Raw genomic sequence first — 23,125 nt, forward strand, 5'->3', positions numbered from 1 at the left:
TGCCATGTCCATCGAACTCTCTTTCCCCTGCCCACTCTCCCGTTCCCCAGCCCTGGTGTTTCGGTCATAGCAGGGAGATCAGTCATGTGTGAATGAGATATGAGCCTCTTTTTGAACAGGTGGTGGGATCGATCCGTGCCCCAGCTCTTCTTCATCCAGCCCCAGAGGAGTGAAGGAGGCTGGATAGGCATTTCATTTCTGTAATCACTGCGGGGCCACGGCCAGTCAGTTATCCATCATGGCTGGACTTCCTCGGCCCCAAACACAAAGTCGCCCCTCAGCAAATTGCACCCTAACTATTGTGAGCCTGCAATCAATCTAGCGCCAGCTGCCGCAGAGCCCTGCTGCCTCATAAGCTCTTAGTGCAGTGTTTAACAGAGGCTAATGTTAAGATTGAGGAGATCGTAGCCATCTTCCCATACATAACTGGTTATATATTTTTTGTTTCATGATTCACATGCGGATGTCTCTTTCTGTCCATAGGGAATGGCAAGTTAATGTAGAATTAAGGTGACACCTCAGTAGGGAAAGAATTGCTCCCTCAACATTTCTCTAGTAGACAATTGTGATGAAAAGTGGAAGAGCGGGAGCTCCGATGCATAGATCCTAGTATAATTGTCTGCATTTGTCATAATTGCAACAAAGGCTGGACAACCAGGCTAATGTGATGCCAAATAGTAGTCTTCGAGTTGATGATGTGGGTTATAACACCACCTAGTGTCAAAGTCAGGAACATAATTTCCAAATTACTTCTGATACCAAGCAATTCGTGTGAATGAAAAAACAAGACAGTACTCTAAACAGTATTCAGAATTAGCAAATTCCAATATCTAGGGCACTAACCAATAGTTCCATACATACTTTGTAAACTACATGTCAGTTAAATCTTGAGGGATCAATGTATCATGTATTGTACCTTGAGATCAACGTTATCAAACAATCCAATTAGAAAATTAAAATAATAATCTTAGGACTTTATCTCATACCGTGGCTTCTAAGTATGACCATGATGCGCTGGCCTGCCGTGAAGTTCCACCATGAGGGCACGTGCAAAACAGCTCAGGAGAGCTGCATATGTTTATGCAGTGACCTCTGAGTCATCGAAACCATTGTGAAAAATGTTGAAAGCCTGGTTTACCGACTTCCATTTGCTCTCACTCTGAGTGTCAATAATACCTTTTATAGACACAAGTCACAAATGCTCTCAGTCTGCACAATAAGTCCAGATTCTATAAATGCCAATGTTTGTTGGTTGTGATATAGCATAACATATATCTTGTATTCATGTGTTTCTCTTGTCTTTTAATTTCAGTGGCTATAATTAGAACAGACCCTGTGATTAGCAAAGAATTAACCTAATGGAGTAGGCCTAGATTACGTTATAAAATACAAAACAAGGTGTTCTCCGTGACATCCGCTATTACAACACCATTATAGGCCTATATATATAGATACTTTATGTATATTCCATAAGGATACAGTGGCTATAATTATAACTGACCATATAATTAGCAACGAATTAGCCTAATGGAGTAGGCCTAGCTTACGTTATAAGCTACACAGCAAAGTGTTCTCCGTAACATCCGCTGTTACAACACCATGATAGGCCTATATATAGATATTTTAAGTATTTTCCATAAGGATTCTACATGTTACTTCAGGGGAAATAAAAACTTTGACAGCGGATGTTAATATTCCTGTGCATTTCATGTTTATACCTGAAAGTTTATACATGATCCATAAATATATGGAAGGCTACTAAACTGCAGAGAGACAGGTAAATCAAAAACAGCATTATGGTGACGCCCTTCCCACTTCTGAGGCCACAGTACTATTTTGATTCGCTCCTGTTACCCCCCTTGACGGACCTTTGCCTTTGTTGTGATTCGCTGTTCCCAAGTAACGAAGTGCAAGCCATTGATTGGCTGTCTGACATTAAGGAAACGGGAAGCTCTTATGTTGAGTGCGTGATTAACTAACTGGCAAACGCGACAGCAACCTATCGCAGTCGGAGAATGTTTTGAAGCTTCAGGTTAATCCAAACATCTCTTGAGAAAAAGGCACTATTTGTTAGAGCTACGCACATTTGGATATACCATTCTTTCTTTGTCAGTAACAGGTAGCTCGTTGAAATGGGGTGCTTCTTCTCCAAAAAATCTAGGAGAAAATGTCCTGATAGGGAGCCTGCTCTGTCGGATATCGAGGAGGACGCAACCAACAATATCCCTGCGACTAGCACCGAGGTTAATGCCACAGCGTTAAGTACCAACAATACTGAGGAAGCACCAAAACAGTATAGCTGGGACAAACGACCAAAGGTACTGTTGACACGTTTGTTTGTTTGTTCATACAACAGATGGTTTCACAGCTCTTTGATAACTTAATCCGACCTGAAAATACGGGAGTAATAGCCGCAAAACATTGGGAACATCATAGTAAGTGCAGCCTCCTGTCACTGTGATACCCTACTGAAGGTCCACTCGGAAAATTAGGCTAGCAAACTGCCCTGTCGATTGCAAGATGTCGTGAAAGTTGCAAGCCCTGAGATTAGGAAAGTAGTCTATTTTAAGGAGCTGCCACTGTTTGTGCGGGGCACGGATGTGAGCTCATATATGATAAGCTCTTTTGGTCATTCATTCATGAGTTCATCTTCGAGTATTCATATGTTTTACCAAGCATGCAAGTCGCTACTGGGCGTTATAGTTATAGTGGGCTACCGTTACATTACCCATAGAGCTCATTATCGGCTTAAAGACAGTATACGTACAGTTTACGTGACCGCATGCTATGCAATTGCACATTAAATCAGCATCCATCAGTATCAAATAGAGCTTACTCAAGTGAAAACAAGTCTTTTGAATTGTACAACAAATGCAGCTGTTTCCTGAAGCTAATTCTCGGATAGTGTCCAAAATGAAGAGGGGTGTGGTGGACGTGTGAGAGGAAGACAATATCGTCGGAGCATTTTAATGATACCTTATTGAACAATTTAATGTAGGCCTATTTGTGTAATACAATAAACACATGTTTTGACCTTGTCCTTTGTTTATTCACTAGTTCTTTAGTTTTTATTTTCCTATGCTCTTTTAACTGTTTTAATGTTCCTTTTGCTTATATATATATATATATATATAATATAAATGAATATATATATAAAGCACATTAAATAGCCACTGTATGAAATGTGCTATCTAAATAAACTTGGCTTGCCTCACAGCATTTTATAGGTCATCGACATACATTGATTGGCAACTATATCCTACACGCTATTACCTGTTTGATAGACAACAATGTCTTCCATGCTGTGTGCATATATTTATTGGTATTTTTTATCTTGGCTAATTCAGGTTGATCCTAAAGATTTCATGCTGACTGGCCTCAAGGATGTCACAGTGGGGCGCTTGCCAGGCAAGCTGAATGGGCAACAGTTTGTCATCCAAGAGTGTGAAAACTGCTGCATATACGTGTTTGACCATTCAGCCACTATCACCATTGACGACTGTGTGAACTGCAGGATAGTACTCGGACCAGTGAAGGGCAGTGTCTTCTTCAGGGACTGTAAGGACATTAAATGTGTGGTCGCCTGCCAGCAGTTCCGTACACGAGACTGCAAGAAGATGGAGGTGTTTCTGTGTTGTGCCACACAACCTATCATAGAGTCCTCCACGGGAATGAAGTTTGCCTGCTACCAGTACTACTATCCTGATGTGGCCTTCCACTTCAAAGACGCAGGCTTGAGCATCTTCAATAACAACTGGAGCAACATCCATGATTTTACTCCAGTTTCCGGGGAGACCAATTGGAGCTTGCTGCCGGAGGATGTAGCTGTCCTGGACCACCTTCCCCTGCCAGACTCAGAATCAGAGTTTAAGTCCATTCGAATCTCTACTGAAGTAGCACGGAGCATCGTCCCACTAACCAAAGGAAACCGGCGCAAGGGCAGTGATGAGACTTGCCTTTTTGTCTTCTTTGCTGGTGACTACACCACTGCCAATGCCCGAAAACTCATTGATGAGGTGAGCTATTGTGTTTTTTTTAAGATGACAAATAAAGAGAGAATACTCACAAAATTGTACTATCTATTCAATGATGTGACCGGATGGTATTTTGAAGAACTAATATTTAAGGTAAATTGTATTCTCTTCAAGACAAAGGAATAACAGAGGAGATCAGCACCTTATGTCCACCACTGGGATGGTGATTTTATCTGAAGAAGGCTATCTAGTATTGGGTGGGATTAGGCTACAAAAGAGAGTAGAAATATTAATAATATGTTTGCCACTACAGTGTTGAATTTACAAACGGTAGTCCGTCCTGTGTAATGCTTACCACGTAGCCCCCTTTAGAAAACGTTTAACAGTCTAGCAAGTTATTCTATGAGAATTGGTGAAATAGAAACTACTGCCCGTATTAAGCTTCTCCTTCCTGAGTAGGAACCCACACTCACTTCCTTCAGCCTCACACCACAGACATTTTGAAATGTTTCAACTTTCCACTCACCATTAAAGTTAAAGTGACAAATCTGTGACTCATTCTGTGACTGATGGGTCAGATGTGAGTGCTGCAATTCTACAAAGTAGTACACATTGTCTAAATAGTTTGGGTGTGTCTGTCTCTGAAAGCCCTGTGCAGCTGTTACTTTGTGTGCAGGGAACAGCTTAGGTTTTCTCATAGCAGGTGACTTGAGGTAGCAGTTCTCCATCTGGTTTTGTGTGCTTGTAGATAGTTTCCACCCCTAAACAATACTGGTGGATGTAACTAATTGAACTTGTTTAAACAGCTGTAGTCTAGATGTGTACAGGTTCCAACCTAAACTAATTACCTAAGAACTGACAGTCAGGCCTAGTAGTAGATGTGTATTAAGGCCCGTCCACACTACCACACTGCCATTTATATTGCCCTAGCTTATGTTAATGGCAACATCCACACCCCACATTATAGCAATAACAACATGAAGAACGATGTATTTGGGCATCACTTTCAAAAGTGATTGTGTGAAGGATTAAAACACTGACAGCCAATCAGAATCCATTTTAAAGAATTTTGAAGGCATCATATTAAAACCTGGATTATATTTCAGAGAAGTTTTTGTTATTGTTGGCCAGTGTGAACGCTCATATTTTTATAGGTAGAGTTGTCGTTATAGTTATCATCGGCAGTCTGGACAGCCCTGTAGAGTTACTATGCATGAAGTTGAATGCTGAACAAGTGTGTGTGTGGATTATTCAGAAAAGAAGTTCTTTACCTTAACGATTTCTGAATAAGACGTTGTTGTATGTGTCCATCCATGCACAGGCAACTGCAAAGGGCTTTCCGCTGGTACAAACCAAAGAAGTGTCCATGCGTCCCGAGGATGTGCAAAGAGTGTTTGGAGCCAACACAGAGAGCCTGATCGAGTGGATTGCCAAAGGTAAGAGGAGCCTGTGTCAGTAAATGCACAACTCATGGCATGTCTTTACATCAAGGTTATAGCACTGTAAAATCAATATACAGGCACTGTGGAACTGGGTTGAAATCTTATATAGGCAGCGCTAAAATTCATATCTGTGACTATAGGTGCAGTTGTTGCTCTGGAGTTTAACGGAGACGGTGTTGTGGAAGCCTGCCGTAACATTGCCAGTGATGTCTTCAGTGGAACCAAGGTAACTCTAACAAACACCTTATGTATTTCCCTTTATTGATCTATATAGGAGTTATGGATAGGTGGTTGTGTTCTTCCAAAGATGCTAAGGTCGAGTGAACTGTTTTGTGTTTTGCTCAGGTTTTTGTCTCTGAAAACAAGGATACAGCCTCCCGAGATGTGGACAACTTTTTCAACTTCGCTGACATGCAAATGGGGTTGTGAGATTCAGGCACAATATTAACACAGCACATCGATGTAGTTTTTTTTTTTTTATATATATATAATTTGTTTTGTGACCGTCCAATTTGTACTGGCAGTATTGTAAATTGAGTTGCGTACAGTCAACTTAATTTTGCAACAATCACTGATCCCTTGTCAAAACCACTTTACCTTTGCAGATGAGCCTATTTATTGAATGTATCTTTATAGTACTTTTATTCTATGTGCATTGACTTCACGCCATTCTGTATGTGCTGCATTGTATACCTTTGCAATCATCTTTATCGTGCAAAGCATTCACTTTGATAGCAAACTTAAACAAGCACACAAGACAATCTGATTTCTAATTCTTTTGGCATGTTGAATGTGTTTTTTCATAATTGTCCCTAGGTATTTATTTAGTTCTAGTTCTAGTAAGAGACAGCAGAAAAATGTTAAGAAACAATATATGATTTTACATTAATGATACATTTTCTAAGATTTTCTATAGCTGGTTGAGATGTATATATTGTAGTTATTGATAATGGAGAGTGGTTGTTTAACCAAGGTGTTTTGAATATTGTATTGTGCTGTGTCTGAGACATTTTTGCCTCTTTGTCAGTCTTTTGAAAAGTCTTTTATTTTGTATATCCATTGTCCAGTATGTCCAAGTACCCATCTGTTTTGTTGTTGATCCTCAAGATTTGGTAGTTGTCATATGATTGAAACAACTTTAAGACACAGTTGCACTAAAGTTTTTTTTTTGGTCTCATCTGTGAGTTTCGGAATTGTTAAGAGTACACTGATCTGTCCTGTGACCAAAAACAAATGATGCCGCATTTGTACATGTGTCAAACCAGGTTAACAATGTGCTTTTGTACTTCTGAATGTCTGTTTTCATATTCATGTTTAAACAATTTTACAGAGCTGATTGTTTGTTCTTTCTTTTGTGCAAGAGGGGCAGAAAAGTGGACACCAGGCACATACACAGTACTGACAAATGGGGATAAGCACAGGATTGGAGATTGCTGGCTAATGTCGGAAGACAACCTCAAGTTCCACAGTGTAATGCTGTGACTGTTATTAGACCAGACATGGTGTTGTATTCTGAGTATGAGCGAATTGTTTACTTTATTGAGTTAAAGATTCTCTTTGAAGATGTGATTGAGGAAGCCATTGAAAGTAAGAAGCTATAGCAAGCACACGCAAGACCAGTGGAGACTTTGTAGCTAAATCAATCACAATGATTCTATTGGATTTTGGTTTTTGAGGACGGTCACTCAAAGGAGCTTTAAAGGAGTTATCTGAGGCTGCTGAAAAAGCGAGCGAGTGGTTATGGCTGAGGCACTCACTTGGGAACATGTGAATTAACCAGAATCATGTGAAGAAACTTGTTGAAGCAAGATGTTTGGGTGTCTACAATGACCAGAGTTCATATCCCATTTGATCCCCTTACCCTAATCCGGGTTCATAATCCCGGAGGGCTCTCCCTCCCCAACCTCCAATTCCAACCCTTACCTTAACCCGGGTTTGCACTCCTGAGGGGTAGTTGTTGTTGTTGTTGTTGTTGTTGTTGTTAACTATTGTATCATGGTTGTAGTTCCACCCTGTTGTAATATAATACTTAGGTTAGGTTGTTGGATGTGAGTACTTGCATGTGACAGTGAGAGGTTTGGCCGCTGAGGGAAGTTCCCGACCAATAGCATGAGGAATAAAACATATTTTCCTGTGTTTCATTAAAACTATCAAAAAACTGGAGACTAATGTGAAATTATGATTTACAATGTACCATCTTATACTTCTTTCTTTCTTTCGCTTTGTTTATTCAGGGAGAAATTGACTGAGCACAGGGCTCTTTTGCAGCAATGCCCTGATTGAGGCTACATAGTATAGAAGAACAATACATAAACAAACCATAACAAAACGAAACAGACAAAATACATTAAAAAAACACATTAAACAACTCAGAAATTAAGTATAAAAAATAAATAAATAAACTAACATAAAGTAAAAAAAAAATTAAATCAGAGAATCATTTAAAACAACAGCATTGAGGCACATCCTTATTATCTAAAAGGCTCTTAAATTGGTTGACAGACAAATACTTGGTTAATTTCAACTCCACTTGAATAGTGTTCCATTTATGGGAAGCAAAGAACTTAAAAGCTATTTTACCTATATTAGTTTTTGTAAGGGGGATTTCAAGGGAGATGAGGCTCTGTGACCGTGTATTATGACAGATGGATTTTAATTTTAAAAGTGACATGAGATAATTAGGCAGTTTTCCCACTAAGGCTTTATAAACAAATAAAAGACAGTGTTTTTCCCTCCTGTCTGCTAGAGGGGACCAACCAACATTTTTGTATAAGTTACAGTGGTGGGTCCTGAAAGCGTCTCCTGTAACAAAGCGAATAGCACTATGGTAAACAGAGTCCAGGAGTTTTAAGGTAGAGGGTGCAGCAAATACTACTAAAAATACTAAAAATATCCTTATCTCTTTAATCTATATTCATTTAAATATGTCTATGTTTACGTTTTCACCCCACCCCCACAACCCTATCAGGTGAATGGGATGTAGGCCTAGTTTTGATGCCAGCTCGGTGAAATCGTGTACAGAACGTAGCGGCTATGCGGATAGCTAAGGAAAACGGCTTGCAAGAGGCGGAGTCTAGGACCCTGAGGCCCGGGCGGTACAATAGAGCTGTTGTGCCGTGGTGGAAAAGAGATTGCAGCTCTGGGAAATTGACAGTGTGGAATTGGAAAAGAAAAACAAAGAATATTCTTATTTCTTTTATATCCAGCGACCCAGCTCGTCAATAACTTTCCGAAAGACAGTGCTGCTCATAATCAACTCCTGTAGCTCATTTTGGATCTACGGTAAGGTCGTGACATGAACAATACTGCTCGTGTTAGAGGGCTCAGTATGCCAAGGCTTGCCCTGGATGGTTTATCCATGCAGCTAGGCCTGCTTCCTCTTGTGCTACCATTGAGGGATATTTCGGGGTTTATCTTCAAATTAGAACAGAGTAAAACGTTCCTCCCGCGAATTTTGTCGTGCCGATTTCATTGCTGGAATTTCAGTGGTTGTAGGCTCTGTACGTATCTTTTAGGAAGTGCTATTTTGTCACGAGTAACGTTACTGGTGGCGCCCTCGTTTGATTTCGGCTAGTCGCAAGCAGTGTCCTCGTCATCTACGGCGGCTCGAGTTTGGCGCCAAGGCCGTCAGAAAATCTTCTGAGGGAAAGACATTTTCAGAAAATAGCCATAGGCATTAAGCGGAGTTGTTCGATGTAGGGATGCCATAAACTGACTCACTTTATTTCCCAATTTTTCACGTGCAATGTTGTAGTCAAGTGGATTGCTTGGTTATGCCACCCAGCAATGGGACCGAGATAACTGTGCTAATGGAAGATATGTCGTAACTGCAATGTATCCTCTCTATTTTTGGACAGTTTGACAGTTAGCATTGCTTACTATTTAGTTATCGGGGAGGACATATGTCCCTAAGAACAGCAGCGTGTACAGGTCTGTGGTAATTTTACGACGCCTTAAGTTGTTAAATCATTATTAAATAATTTCACTTAGATGCTGACCTCAGGTAACGTTAGCTTCTTAGCTATGTTCTTTATCAGACATGTGTTTTATGACGTTTACATCAGTTACTTGATCAAACGTTAACCTGTTAAGACCTTGTTCTGTAGTCTTGTTTGCGGTTACCTCATGATAGAAGTTAGTTACAACCCCTGCCTAGTAAGTCGACAAACAACTCACTGTAGTTAAGCTATGTGAAGATCAACAGACAATTGAGATAGGGGGAGTGAAGGTTTAGTACAATGAACGCTTGCAGTACAATGAAAGGTGGTGGTAATAGAGTTGGTGGAACGGAAGTAGTTGTGGAGGAATTTTGGAATGCCTCCCAAAAGCGTCCGCTTTACTCCCCTCCCATGTGGACCTCTGTGGTGACTGCAGGGACACGGTCACTGGCAAAAACGAGGCCTCCTTTCTTTACCCTCCGCTCACTAAAGCACTGTAAGCAAGATACGTTTTCCTACTCAAAATGCCTATGGACTAGATAGTATGCAGGACCAAATTGATTGAAAATGACCAAAAACAAGTTTTTTTTCTCTGACCACCATGTTTAAAGCCTCATCCGTCCCAAGCCACATCTTTTAACTCTTCTGCCGGTGGCTTTGGTCTGCTCTTTGTAACCTCAGCAGTTCATTTTAAAGACTGTCTAAAGGCCTGTGAAACCATGCAGAGTTAACCAGCAGGAATACAGAGCCACAGCCAGGGCAGAGGTGGAAAGCTCCCTGCTCACCCTAAGCTGGAGGTGGGACTGATGTCAGGCCAGGGCTGTGTATTGTGTTTATTCATTGGTGGGGTAAGAGGAGGGTGGCCTAATCAATGGAAGGAGACAAATGGAGAGGGCCCTGAAAAGCTGCCAAGGCTCAGATATTTCATGCTGACATGAATATTTTTTCTTTTTTAGAAAATGGACCCCACCGCTCTCCTCAAATTCTAATATTTACTTATGAAAATCTGTACGTTTCTAGAAATATTGAGGCTAATGCTCCATACTTAGTGTTTAACCCTCAAAACAACCTTGTGCAGGTAGTATTACAAGTCAAACGTATGTGTACCTGCAAACACAAACAAGGTTCGATTCGTAAGGAAACGGTAGTGTAATTTGGCTTTGTACTGTATAAACAACATCCAAGTGCATTCAAGGTTGCCTTTGTCAGTCTAATGCCTGTCCTTAGAGGTAGGGGACAATAATTATCAGTCAGACATGGTTTAAAACAGTAATTGCTTTGTTGGAAAGATTGAATTTGTTTTCTTTATTTCTTTGGGTTAGTTGGTGTGAGCTTTTATTTTCTTTTGCATTGCTGAAGGAGAAGTGCCCCATGCAAAAACAAGTTCCAGTAATAGCCTTCCTAACCTGGGTGGCCCATCTCTGTATAGAGAGGTCCTTGTTTCAGCCCAGCGGAAGCAGGGACAGGCAGACGCAGAAGGATGCACTATCTTTTTTTTACTCTCCATTGTTGTGTGAGGCCGTGCTTTTGTTCTCTGGCTGGAGGATGGCCCGTAAACACTTTGCCATTAGAACCCCCCTGGTCGTTATGGCACACAATTGTGCCCCGTGTGTGTGTGAGAGAGAGAGAGAGAGAGAGAGCGGCTAGGCAGTCAGCTGCAGATGTCGGCCCAGTAGTACTTGAGTGGAGTCGCGAACGGGCCTGTTTGTTTCACCGGCGAGGCCTGGACCCTCCACCCGCCCTGCCCCACTGAAACCAGTGCGGCCTCTGCAGTGTACACAGACAGGCCTGTGGTATGTGTGAGGATTTAAACAAACAAAAGGAAAATCCAGCCCAATACAGACCATCTCAGGTCAGGTTTTTTTTTCCCCTCAGCATAATTGTTTCTGGCTAAAACGCAAGGCTGTTTATTTGAGACTTGCGGTGCATTTTAAATGCTTGTGAAACTGTATTTATTTTAATTACTTTTTACTTACTGCTACTCATTACTTCTTTTAGAAGACAGTAGAAATGAGGTTATTTTAAACCATTTTACGCATCTCTAAAAACTTAATGTCTAAGGAGGAATTTGTAACATATATATTATATTTATATATATTGTATGCACACACATGCAGTCATACACGTATGTATGGGTGTGTGTGTCTATATGTATAGACACACACGGGCCGCACTGGTTTCAGTGGTTTCTCTATTCTAAGCCTTGATTGCTTGCCAGAATCAAGGCATCTTTCACAGCCCAGTATGCTAATGCACAGTATCAGTTATGCTAATGCATTATAAACCCATTGACATCTGGTGTGTGGGGTCAGTCTCGGCTCTTGTGAAAACACGACTGCTCTGCTGATGGTGCTAGATTGTTCTCTATTCTAAGCCTGGCCGCCCTGACGCTCACTCCGACTGACTGAAGAAGCCCTGTGAAGTCTGACCACTCAGCTTCCTGTTTGGCCGACCTACGACGTGCTCGCCAGAATTACGCCACCTCCTGTACCAGACACTAGTTAAAGCATTTCAGGTCACAGGAGGAAGCTGTAGTCAGTTATGTAACAGGCACAGCGGAGGCTTTGCCAGGCCTGTTATGCTCACCCATACACTTAAACGCACACTGCCACCCCAGCACCTTCACGTGACGCCACCCTACCGTAGAAGTGAGTGGTTGACATTCTCTGCATTCCTGTGTGGTTGCTGGACGTGAAGGGACTAATGGGTCCCCTTCTTCTCTGAGACTGTTACAGTCTGTCTCTCTTTCTCTCACTGCAGGCAGATTCCATTTTGAGATGTCTCCTGCTCTTAGTGTTTTTCAGTGGGGAGGTAGCAGGGAGTTGATATCACTACTGACTGTACTTACACAATAGTTGAAGTGATGGTCAAAGCTTAGAACAGGCTAAAATAGTTGTGTGGTTTTATGTTTGTTAGTAAGGAAGTCCACATAGTAAGGTAAGAGACGACTTCTGCTCTGCTTTTAAGGTTTAAGTGTGCAGCCTAAAGTACGTCATGGTTATAGGCTCATAACTTCAGGAAACTCATAAGAGATAAGTGGGTGTGCAGTTTTGGTCTGTGTGACTGATTCATAAATAGCCTGTGTCTGCAGCCATGCCACGCACCTCTTTCACCACTCCTCTCACCTCACATGGGGAATGTGTGGCACTTCCTTCTCATGAAGACAATCACAAGGGCTGCTGGGAGTTGTAGTTTGTTTGAATTGGACCATGTGGGTTTGAGGAAAAACTCCCCGGCAACATCAGTGGGACAGAGCCTCATTCAGAACAGCCCTTTGGAGCTCTGTGAGTTTATTTCCTTCACAGTGTGCAGCCTCGGTTCAGTTTATATTTTGCATTTGACTGAGGCCCAGTAAGGTCCAACTTGGCTGTAAGTCATAGTGACACTGGGCCATAGTCGATGCAGTCCCAGTGCTCTCTCTCTCTCTCACACACACACACACACACACACACCAACTCTCTCACACACACACACACACACACACACACACACACACACACACACCAACTCTCTCTCTCTCTCACACACACACACACCAACTCTCTCTCACACACACACACCAACTCTCTCTCTCTCTTTCACACACACCAACACTCGCTCTCTCACACACACACACACACCAACTCTCTCTCTCTCTCTCTCTCACACATACATACACACACCAACTCTCTCTCACACACACACACACACACCAACTCTCTCTCACACACACCAACACTCTCGCTCTCTCACACACCCACTCTCTCTTTCACACATACATACACACACGCATACCAACTCTCTCTCGCTCTCTCTCAAACACACCACAGACACACCAACTCTCTCTCTTTCACACATACACACACACACATACCAGCTCTCTCTCTCTCTCTCTCACTCACAGACACACCAAATCTCTCTCTTTCTCACACACACACACACACACTCTGATTGTGCAACTGTTTGGCCAATGCACTTGACTGACTGTCTCCCCATGCTGTTTGTAGGGATGAGAGGAGGACAGAGCCAGCCCATCAGAGAAACTCACTAGCATGCTCTTCGACTTCAACTTTATGGTGAGTGTTTATGTTTATGTTTATGTTTATGTTATTAAGGATCCCCATTAGTCTACACCGTAGTGGAGACTATTCTTCCTGGGGTCCAGTGTGAAGTGGGAGTACCCAATAAGTGCCCAATAGCACTGTTTACAAGTGTTTTAAATTGGAATTAATGCTGTAACTCTCTAGCAGCTGTTAAAAGGACTGCACAGTGTTCAGTCAGTGTTAACCCTCTTCTGTCTTGACTCTGCCTTGAAGGATACAAAAGGATGAAACGTCTCAGGTGTTCAAGCAGCAGTGACAGCTCTGACAATGAGAGTGAGTACACCCTTCCCTGCTCTGAGACACAGTCTGTCTGAGGTGCCTTTTTGCTGCGTCACTGAGAATAATCTAGCTGAGGACTGGAAAGCTCAACTTTGTCCCTAATGTGTGGAGGTGGAAACTGAAACATTGAAAAGATGACCGCTAACCTTTTTTTCATTTGACACATGCAGGTCCTTCGACCTCCTTTTCCTCCAACAAGTATGGGAGCAAACCTGGAACCCCCGCTTCCAACCCTAAGAAACCGGCAGAGGTGAGCCTTCAGTGATCCCTGCAGTGATCTTTTACTGTGTCAGATTCGAGTTGAGGTACATTAAAGGCACAGCCCACGATCCTGGAGCACGGAAGGGAGAGGTTTAATTTGATTGGCTGTTGAGCTCAAATGACAATTACCTTTTACCAGAATAGGCGACTGTACCTTTAATGATATGTGGGTTGTTGTGCCATCAGGTGTTCAGAAAAGACCTGATCAGCGCCATGAAGCTGCCCGACTCCCACCATGTCTCCCCGGAAGACTACTACCTGCTGGCCGACACCTGGAGACAGGAGTGGGAGAAGGGGGTACAGGTGCCCGCCAGCCCCGACACCATCCTCCACCCCTCACTCAGGTGTGTGCATTACACCTCTCTCTCGCTGTCTGTCTCTCTCGCTCTCTCTCTCACTCTCTCTGTCTGTCTCTCTCTCTCTGTCTTTCTCTTTCTCACTCTCTCTGTCTTTCTCTCTCTCTGTCTTTCTTTCTCTCTCTCTCTCTCTCTCTCTCTCTCTCTCTCTCTCTCTCTCTCACTGTCTGTATTTAGAAAGACAGTAGTAGTGTAAAATAGCTGCAGTTCATTTGTCTGCTCCATGAAGTGTCGAATTGTTTATTAAATGGAAGTAATTTGAATGACGCATGCCTGGCAGATGTCTGCCAATCTGTTGACTATTTAAGGACTGTTTTTTGTTTTGTTTGTTCTTTTGTTTGTTCTTTTTTTTTTTAAACACATCAAGCATATCTTAAACAAATTCCAAACGATGAATGCAAAGTTTTAGACAACGTTTTTTTTGTCTTCCTGTTTGCAGGGCCATTGCCGAGAAGCCAAAGGAGCTGCTGTACTCCAGGCCAAGGAAGTACATCCAATGCTGGAGCCAGGACTCAGCGGATACGGGCTACGTCAACATCAATGAGCTGGCTGAAGCCATGTGTCGCTACGACCTGGACGACATGGACCTCTACTGGCTGAGGGAGTTGAACGGGGAGCTGGTCCTAATGGGTGAGCATCGCTAGAGGACGTTCAGAGGGGGGTGGGGGTTTCATGGGGTTTGGGGTTACAGTGGGAAGTTTGCCGAGTCATGATTTGGAAGATTTCCATGCTAGCTTCCTTGACCAAAAAAAAAACTTGTATACCCCTGATAATGTTGTGAATGTAAAATCGTTTAAATCTTTAAACGTATGGCCTATTACAGATTTAGATCACTAAAAACATTATGAAGAGTACAGAAAATACAGACAACCCTAACTTTCTAGATTTAACGAAATATTGAAAATATTTAAAACGGCCATGTTGAGTCCTAGGGGCTGGTGGAGTTTGGTCCAAGGCTCAGATTCTTGTGGCAAGTTGGCTCAGCCTCTGACAGGGGTTGTTTTGCTGCCAGCATCCTTGACCGCATCTCTGCCTTTTACCAGAGGCAGAATTGGGAAACAAAACAAAGGGACGAAAAAAATGCATGGGTGTCCTTGATAAATTAGTGAGCCAAATGTTTGGCTACGTTTTCAGGACATTCCAGAAGTTTTTACCCTTTATAAATTTGAAATGGCCCAACACATCTTTAGGCTACAGAAATCAATCCCAAATGTGTTAAACGGCAAAAATGTGTGCAACCCCAACATGCTAGGTTTAACAAAATATTGTAAATGTTTTACCCCAGCCGTCTTAAGCCCTGGTCTGTATTTGTTTGCGTTGGTTGACTGTGTCTCTGTGCCCCTCAGGGGAGATGCCCGTTGACGAGCTGACGATGGAGCGTGCCATGGAGGCCCTGGAGAGGCAGTGCCACGAGAACATGAACTATGCCATCGAGACCGAGGAGGGGCTGGGCATCGAGTACGACGAGGACGTCATCTGTGACGTGTGCCGCTCCCCCGACAGCGAGGAGGGCAACGACATGGTGTTCTGTGACAAGTGCAACATCTGTGTGCACCAGGTCAGTCACCAGTTGTGCTTCAGGTCCCATTGTGGGTGTGCTAAACTGGCCAGGGAATTAGTAGCAGTGTGTTAGTGTGCTTACATGGTCAGCTACCACTGTGTGCAATTCCCTGAGGGTGTGATTAGTCAATGCTATAATAGACGGTGAATTAATAACTGGGGAAACATTGTAGCATGAAAAAGTAATTATACAACAGTACAGTGATGTTTTTAACATAAGACGGTCCTTTCCTGGATTGGTGGTGAAAAAGGTAAGATTAACGCTGATCTTTTGACTGGTTGTCATAGAAGGATTTAGTGAGTGGTTGTTGTCATGGGAATATCGGTTGCCCCAGCATGGAAATCCCCTAAGTCACCTGTACTTCTTCCAGGCGTGCTACGGTATCGTGAAAGTCCCCGATGGGAACTGGCTCTGCAGAACCTGTGTGCTCGGCATCAATCCCCAGTGCCTACTGTGCCCCACAAAGGGGGGCGCCATGAAGGCCACTCGAGCGGGCACAAAGTGGGCACACGTCAGCTGCGCACTCTGGATCCCAGAGGTAAAACCAGACGCCAGGCTCACTTAAACAAGCTTCACTCTTCTGTTCTGCACTCTTCTGTTCTGGCGAAATGTTGATCTTTCAGCTCAAATTACAGTCCTTGCTCATGAAGCAACTTTTTTTTTTTCCCCCAAAATATCTTTATTGACGTTTAACACACTGTTAACTTTTAGACAGTTGAGGTACAAGCATGTACCAGCATGACACACATATTACATATTAATGATAAATAGACATACAAATGATTTAACAAAAAATAAGAAAATAAAAGGAGAAAAAATTCAATAATAATACACACGTAAGCTTCTCGCAAGATTCCACTAGTTTCTACCTTCTCCATTTAAGTGACATCCCGTCAACTCCACCATGGGACTGGACACATTTAATCTTTTAGGGTCTTGTGTGGAAGGTCTTTTTTTATATATATATATATAAATAAATATCTGATCATTCTATCTCTGCAGGTGAGCATTGCCTGTCCAGAAAGGATGGAGCCCATCACCAAAGTCTCTCACATTCCTCCCAGCCGCTGGGCCCTCATATGCAGCCTCTGCAAGACAAAGACTGGAGCCTGCATACAGGTATGGAGAGGTGTGACTGACTGAGTGCCATCACTAAGTTGAGTGCGAGCGTGCGTTGACTGTCCTTCGCCTGGGTTCAAGGCCGGGTGGGGCGACTGCTCTCTCTCTCTCTTCACTGCCAGGGGGAGTGTTGCTGTGAGAGGTGTGGGGAGAGAGTGGACCCTAGTTAATGTGGTACCACCATAGCTGACCATGAACCTTTGAGCGACGAGTAACCAATGAGAAGCAATAATATCTGATAAAGATGTGTGGTAAAGAAAATAGTCACGTGTTTGATTCTCTCTCCCTTTCGCAGTGCTCAGTGAAGAACTGCACCATTCCCTTCCACGTGACCTGTGCCTTCGAGCACAGCCTGGAGATGAAGACCATCCTGGACGAGGGCGACGAGGTCAAGTTCAAGTCCTACTGCCTGAAGCACAGCAAGCCCAAAGACGGCGAACCGGGCCTGAGCCCGGCTCGGCCCAAGCCGCCCACCGAGACGGAGAAGGTGGGCCTGCGGGCCCAGAAGCTCCTGGAGCTGGAGGAGGAGTTCTTCTCGCTGGTGCAGCCGTGCAAACTGGCCCAGGAGCTGGGCCTGTCGGAGGCCCTGGTGGACTTCATCTTCCAGTACTGGAAGCTGAAGAGGAAGAGCAGCTACAACAGGCCACTGCTGCCCCCTAAAGAGGAGGAGGAGAATCTGCTCCTGCAGCCGCAAGAGGACAGCATCCACACGCGCATGCGCATGTTCATGCACCTGAGACAGGACCTGGAGAGGGTGAGTGGGGCGCCCACACTCCTAGAGTACAGCTTGACGCCTGGCAGCCTGGGATCCCCTGTGCATTTGGCAGGATTCTGCTAGTATCATACCATAGAGGAAGAGGAAGTAGTGGAATGTCCATTAGGGTAATCCTTATGTGGACAGGAACCCTACTTTAACAGGGACGTCCATGGCGATTATTGCTATGGCTATTAATAAGCACATGATTTATGTACCTGTTATGGAACAAACAATGTGCATCATCAGCGCCCCATAGGGTCATTTTAGTTCTATTCTTGACATGGAACAGCCTCGTTATGAATGGGGTATCCACTCTACTCCCTCTAGTCCAATGGCATGACCACAGAAGCCTCCTGAATACAAAAGGGGTCAGACAAGTCATATTTTATTTATTTATTTATTTATTCTTCTGACCAGATACAATCTGATTAATTACTGACCCATATGTGTCGTTATTGTAAAACTTTACTCTGCCCTGAAAAAACAATCTGTGGCACAACATAACATCTGCATTTTGGCAACTGTTGACACAGCAGATGATTCTGGATAATGACCACTGTAAGCTCCAAACACACAATGAAATACATCATCTGTGGTAAGCTGGGAGTTCTCCTTGAGGTCACAGGGTGGCCCGAGTTTGGATCTGAAAATGAGATTTGGTCATTTACACAGGCCAAAGGAAAATCCTGTGTCGCATGTCAAACAAACCCTAAATGAGTTTGTAGTCTGAGCATAGCCTTAGAAGTCACAGAGTAGTTATGGAAACATAGTCAGGGAGACGTTCAGTAAAATTATGCAGTATCTATCAAGTTCTAGAAATGTTTTGGTATTTGTTATGGAAACTGACCCACTTTTTTTTTTTTTTTTTTTTTTTTTTATATATATATACAGTGTGTGTGTGTGTGTGTGTGTGTGTGTATATATATATATATATATATATATATATATATATATATATATTATTCCATTCATTTGTTAAGTAAAGTTGTAGTAACCTGGCAGACCTTGCTGTATCTGCAGTGTGTTCATATGATGTTGGTGTGGTTTTCTCGCACCTGTCCTCTCTCCAGGTGAGGAACCTGTGCTACATGGTGAGTCGGCGGGAGAAACTGAAGCTGTCCCAGAGCAAAGCCCAGGAGCAGATCTTCAACCTGCACGTGAAGCTCATCAACCAGGAGCTGTGTGCAGGTAACACACACCTCTCCGCTGCAGTGCTAAAGTCTTATGTTGACGCAGGTTTAGTAATTGTTTGCAAAGAGGGCCATACGGGGACAAAATCCTCTTGACAAATTGGAAATCTTTTGTGTTAATAGACTGAGCTCCTGATTTGTATTTCTTTTTTTTTGTCCTCATAAGGCCCACAAACATTAGAGTAAAAATAGAAATTGAAATGTAGTGCCAATAGATTTTTGAGTCGGGTCTGTTTATCCCATGGTCATTGGACTGTACGTGATTTTGCGTTTACCTGTTATGTTTGTTTGCCCTCAGGCCTTCCGGTATCCATTCCAGTGGAGAGCTTGCTGTTCCGGCCTCCACCCCGAATCACACTGAAGCTTAAGATGCCCAAGCTGTCGCTAGGCAACGGCAAAGGCTGCTCCAAATCAGGCAACGGACCCCTGTGCCCAGACAACAGCGGCAACCTGTACAACAGAGTTGGTGGTGGGATGGGGCAGGGCAAACCCCAGCTCCACCACGGCCGGGTACGGAAAGAGGGGCGCACCAACGGCCTGATGCCCGTCATGGCGCACTCTCACCGGGAGGGTGGCACGAGCAGTGGCCCAACGCTGCCCGTCAAACCGTCTGGCAAACCGCTGGCGCTGCACGCGGCACTGCAAGGCCACTCATCCGGTGGGAAGGGGAAAGGGGACCAGGACTGGAGCCGACCGCCAGCACCGCCAAAGTCCAACGGCTTCTTGGAGAAGTCCGCTACGGTGGGCCAGAGGGACACGTCCTGCCAGACGCCCAGCGAGCCGGACGCTCGGGACGAGGTGGTGTCGACTGGGGGCAAAGGGGCGGCCTTTCGCAAATCCACCATGGAGCACTTCAGCAGGTCCTTCAAGGAGGCCACCGTCAGCCTGGTGCGGACCACAGAGGACCTGCGGGGCTTGGACAAGGCCTCCCGTAAGGGCTCCTCCTCGGCTAAAGAGCGGCTGTGGGTCAAGCCCGCTGGGGAGCGGCGGGCGGAAAGCGATGGCTACTGCCCTGACCTGGAACTGAGCGACTCCGAGTCGGAGGCCAAGGGCAAAAAGCGCCAGCGCCCAGGCAGGGCGCAGGCAGGCAGCAGCCCAGCGGGGGGGGACTCGGGTAAGGGTGGGGGCAAGGGTGGGGGCGGGGGCCGGGCTAAAGTGTCACTGGGGTCTAGAACCTCAAAGGTGCAAAGGTGACGACTCTCCACACGCACATCTCACAAGCACTACTCAACTCAGTTTCTCCCCAACTCTCACTGCCCCTAAAAAAAAAAGTTATGTGACTTCCATGCCACTGCAGGTGTCCACAAGTGCCAGGTTTGTCCCCTGATTGTGAGGCTCTGGATGAAGCCATGCCCTCTTGCCACGGAAGATGAGTGTGTGCTCTGGAACTCTGGCTTGCCTCAGCTAGCAATGCTAGCAGTGAGTCTACACATGGCCACCTGTGTACAGTTCGTTCTAAATGGCGTTCTGGCACATTCTCTTTGGCTGGGACTGACAACAACCAATTTTCTCTGGCTGTGCATTACCTCTGTGTTCTGCAAACAGGGTTTTCTTTTTTTTCTTTCCTTAATAGTTATGGAACTCCACCAGTATCAACCAAGTACGTAGATGGGCCTCAAGTTTGTGTTGTATATGTTGATGAAGACAACTTTGTTTTTTATGCTGTAAATAGTCACTTATGTCAGAAGAAGCATGTTTACCATGTTTCATGAATAAAGTGGCAAGGTCTCTTTATGACATTATGCAAAAAATAAAGGCAGTTTTGTTTTTGTTCGTCTGGAAGAAAGAACAAGGTGACGCCTACTGGGTCACTAGATGTTGTCGTAAAAGTTAGCAATCAAATCCCTTCCGTATTTCTTTCACTGTCTACTGAACTAGCATTAGCTTGCTCACTGTCCTGTCGTTCCTCAAAAATGAAACTGTCTTTAGAAAGTCGAAAACGTTTAAGTAGTGGTTCTTCCATTTGTGTGTTTACGGGGTTGGACGAGATTCTCTGTATGCCGTGTCGTTGAGATGATCAACTTGACATTTGTCTGAGCTGTTACATGGATAATTATGGATTCCACTGTTTGTGCTATCGCGGTATCTGTTGCAATGCAATGGTGTATGCAAGAGACAATAATAGAGTCAGTATCAGGTTAAAACGGATGAAGATAGATGTAGATTTTTCTTCCAATGGAGATCAGTTGTTGGAGTTCTACTTTGGCTACAGTGGCACGGCATGCTGAAGCCACTATGTGTTGAATTTAACTGTGATTCTGAGTTTCAGGGTGCTCATTGATACCTCTGTGCAGTACGTTGCAGTACATATGAGCCACGAGAGGGCACTGTCGAGTTGACAGACTTTGATTCTCATAGACCACAGGGCAATAAGCCACCAGGTGGGGGCGCCAGATATCAAATAAAGGCCTTAAAAACAGTATATTTTCTCGACTGAAAGATAATGCCAAAAACACTTGATTTGAGTGTATTTTTCAGAATGCCAGCAATTGAGATTTTTGGAGATGCCCCTCTTAGAAGCTATGTTGCCTGAAATGCTGCTGTTGAACACCATTTGTTTACATCAGATGTGACTATCTTCACTGCCTGCTTGATCTCTACTGTAACATTTCCTCTACAATAATCCTCACTGCTCATAGTACTGAAGGTTCATTGTGCTTTAAGGGCACTTGAGGGCCTGAAGTGAGATCTGGTGGAACTGGGTCTGCAAGCCGTCCCATCGCTCTTTTTAAGATGGCTGTGTGCCCAAGGCTAAGCTGTCTCTCGCTGTGAAGTTAACCTAAGTGGTTCCCTAATGGCCTGCCACAGCACTTGCCGTGTCTGCCTCTACTTGGCTGGTCGGCCAGTGAGACACTCCCCCCCCACCCGTAGCTTAGCGGAAGAGTCCCAGAGCACAATATAGTCGTACTGTGCTGATAGCATCTTGTCACCACCTCACCAGGGTGAAAGACCGCAGCCTGCTCTTTTGACACCTTAAGTTTCTGTTTAAAGTCACTGGTTAAAACCTAAGAACGAGAGCTGACAGAAATGCGTTTGTAGTCATGCATCCACTCAAATAAAGACTAACGCCGTTTCAGAATCAGCTGTTGTGCTGGTGGCTCAGAGAAATGACAGCATGGAGGACCAAGGCTGGTTTTATTGCACTTGACCGGTACAGCACATTCCTGTGTGTTGGGGCGAAGGAGACATGACCAAGCGCGTGTCGGTGTGACTGTTTGCATCCTGTTTGCTTTTTTTGTGTGTGCGTGACCTCTGTGACCTTCCAGAAGGAGCTCCCCTGTCGCTGGGATTGTGCTGTGCAGTGCTGGCGGACAGCTGATCAAAAACACAGTATGGATGTATGCTCTAAGTACAAAAGGAAAAACAAATACAAATACAGCGTCCCATACCATATACGGGTCTAGTGTCCACGAGGACCCAGGTCAAGTCTCCCCATCTCCCTGGTGTTCACTGCCCTAGCAACTAAAGGCTGGATAAAGAGCCCTAAAAAAATAAAACGGTGTTTTGCTGTAGGGCATTTTACACTTTAAGTGACAAAATGCAAGAGGTGGATTTACACACTTAGGTTTTTTTCTTTTCTTCTCAAAGAACCATTTTTTCAATAAACATGAAAATCAAATGATTTGACTTTGTAGCCCTTATTTCAGCAGTATTTGTTGGTGCTGGGCTTTTTTTATTTTATTTATTTATTTATTTATTTATTTTTTGGCAGTCTTCTGATAATTAATTGATGGTGTTCTGTGGCCACATAGAGAGTATCAGCACTCAGGCTCAATGAGATGATGTAGAAGTAACTATGGCTCATTCATCTGCACCCTCTGAATCCTCTGCTCGGACAACATGTCCTAAAAGCCTCGCTCAGCAACCGCCGTGTGAACTAGGACAGAGAGGGTTCAAAATGATCGTCTCTCGACCATTTAACGACAACAGTTGTTTAACGACTCTTTCGGGGAACTTAAACCCAAACTCAGGCTGCTGCACCTTCAGTGTCGATCCTATCCCCCACTACACAAATGCAGTGGGCTGCCACGGGGAAGATAAAGGACCTCGTATCCCTGACGCACCAAAACAGCTTTTCTACTTTAGCACTGGGTCAGCAAGCTCCCAACAAACCCAATTATGTTTCTCCGGGTTGCAGCAGAGAGGCCTGAAAGCAGCTCTTCCGC

The 23,125-nt window shown here is 44.1% G+C and overlaps 2 protein-coding genes across 2 annotated transcripts; both read left to right on the plus strand.

Annotated features, from left to right (window-relative positions):
* Positions 1-1,919: 1,919 nt before the first annotated feature.
* On the plus strand, positions 1,920-6,747 carry rp2 (RP2 activator of ARL3 GTPase). The gene is made up of 5 exons (XM_031574538.2): positions 1,920-2,318; positions 3,348-4,016; positions 5,296-5,410; positions 5,557-5,642; positions 5,762-6,747. The coding sequence occupies exons 1-5, from the start codon at positions 2,133-2,135 to the stop codon at positions 5,843-5,845; spliced, it is 1,140 nt and encodes a 379-aa protein (XP_031430398.1). The 5' UTR covers positions 1,920-2,132; the 3' UTR covers positions 5,846-6,747.
* Positions 6,748-8,462: 1,715 nt separating this feature from the next.
* Positions 8,463-22,578, plus strand: jade3 (jade family PHD finger 3). Its single transcript, XM_031574539.2, has 12 exons — positions 8,463-8,698; positions 13,341-13,409; positions 13,650-13,709; positions 13,886-13,965; positions 14,163-14,320; positions 14,772-14,962; positions 15,679-15,890; positions 16,264-16,431; positions 16,896-17,012; positions 17,308-17,766; positions 18,840-18,957; positions 19,258-22,578. Exons 3-12 carry the CDS (start codon positions 13,661-13,663, stop codon positions 20,151-20,153), a joined length of 2,448 nt encoding a protein of 815 aa, XP_031430399.1. The 5' UTR covers positions 8,463-8,698; positions 13,341-13,409; positions 13,650-13,660; the 3' UTR covers positions 20,154-22,578.
* The last annotated feature ends 547 nt before the right edge of the window (positions 22,579-23,125 follow it).

Source organism: Clupea harengus, chromosome 10 (genome assembly GCF_900700415.2).
Source record: "Clupea harengus chromosome 10, Ch_v2.0.2, whole genome shotgun sequence".
Lineage (NCBI taxonomy): Eukaryota > Metazoa > Chordata > Actinopteri > Clupeiformes > Clupeidae > Clupea > Clupea harengus.

Excerpts from the sequence above, each read along its gene's own strand:
- rp2 (XM_031574538.2), top strand. The coding sequence starts at position 2,133 with ATGGGGTGCTTCTTCTCCAAAAAATCTAGGAGAAAATGTCCTGATAGG. Across the intron at positions 2,319-3,347 it reads GCTGGGACAAACGACCAAAG|GTTGATCCTAAAGATTTCAT; the intron begins GTACTGTTGACA and ends TGGCTAATTCAG. Across the intron at positions 5,643-5,761 it reads ATGTCTTCAGTGGAACCAAG|GTTTTTGTCTCTGAAAACAA; the intron begins GTAACTCTAACA and ends TGTTTTGCTCAG.
- jade3 (XM_031574539.2), top strand. The coding sequence starts at position 13,661 with ATGAAACGTCTCAGGTGTTCAAGCAGCAGTGACAGCTCTGACAATGAG. Across the intron at positions 13,710-13,885 it reads TGACAGCTCTGACAATGAGA|GTCCTTCGACCTCCTTTTCC; the intron begins GTGAGTACACCC and ends TGACACATGCAG. Across the intron at positions 14,963-15,678 it reads CGGGGAGCTGGTCCTAATGG|GGGAGATGCCCGTTGACGAG; the intron begins GTGAGCATCGCT and ends TGTGCCCCTCAG.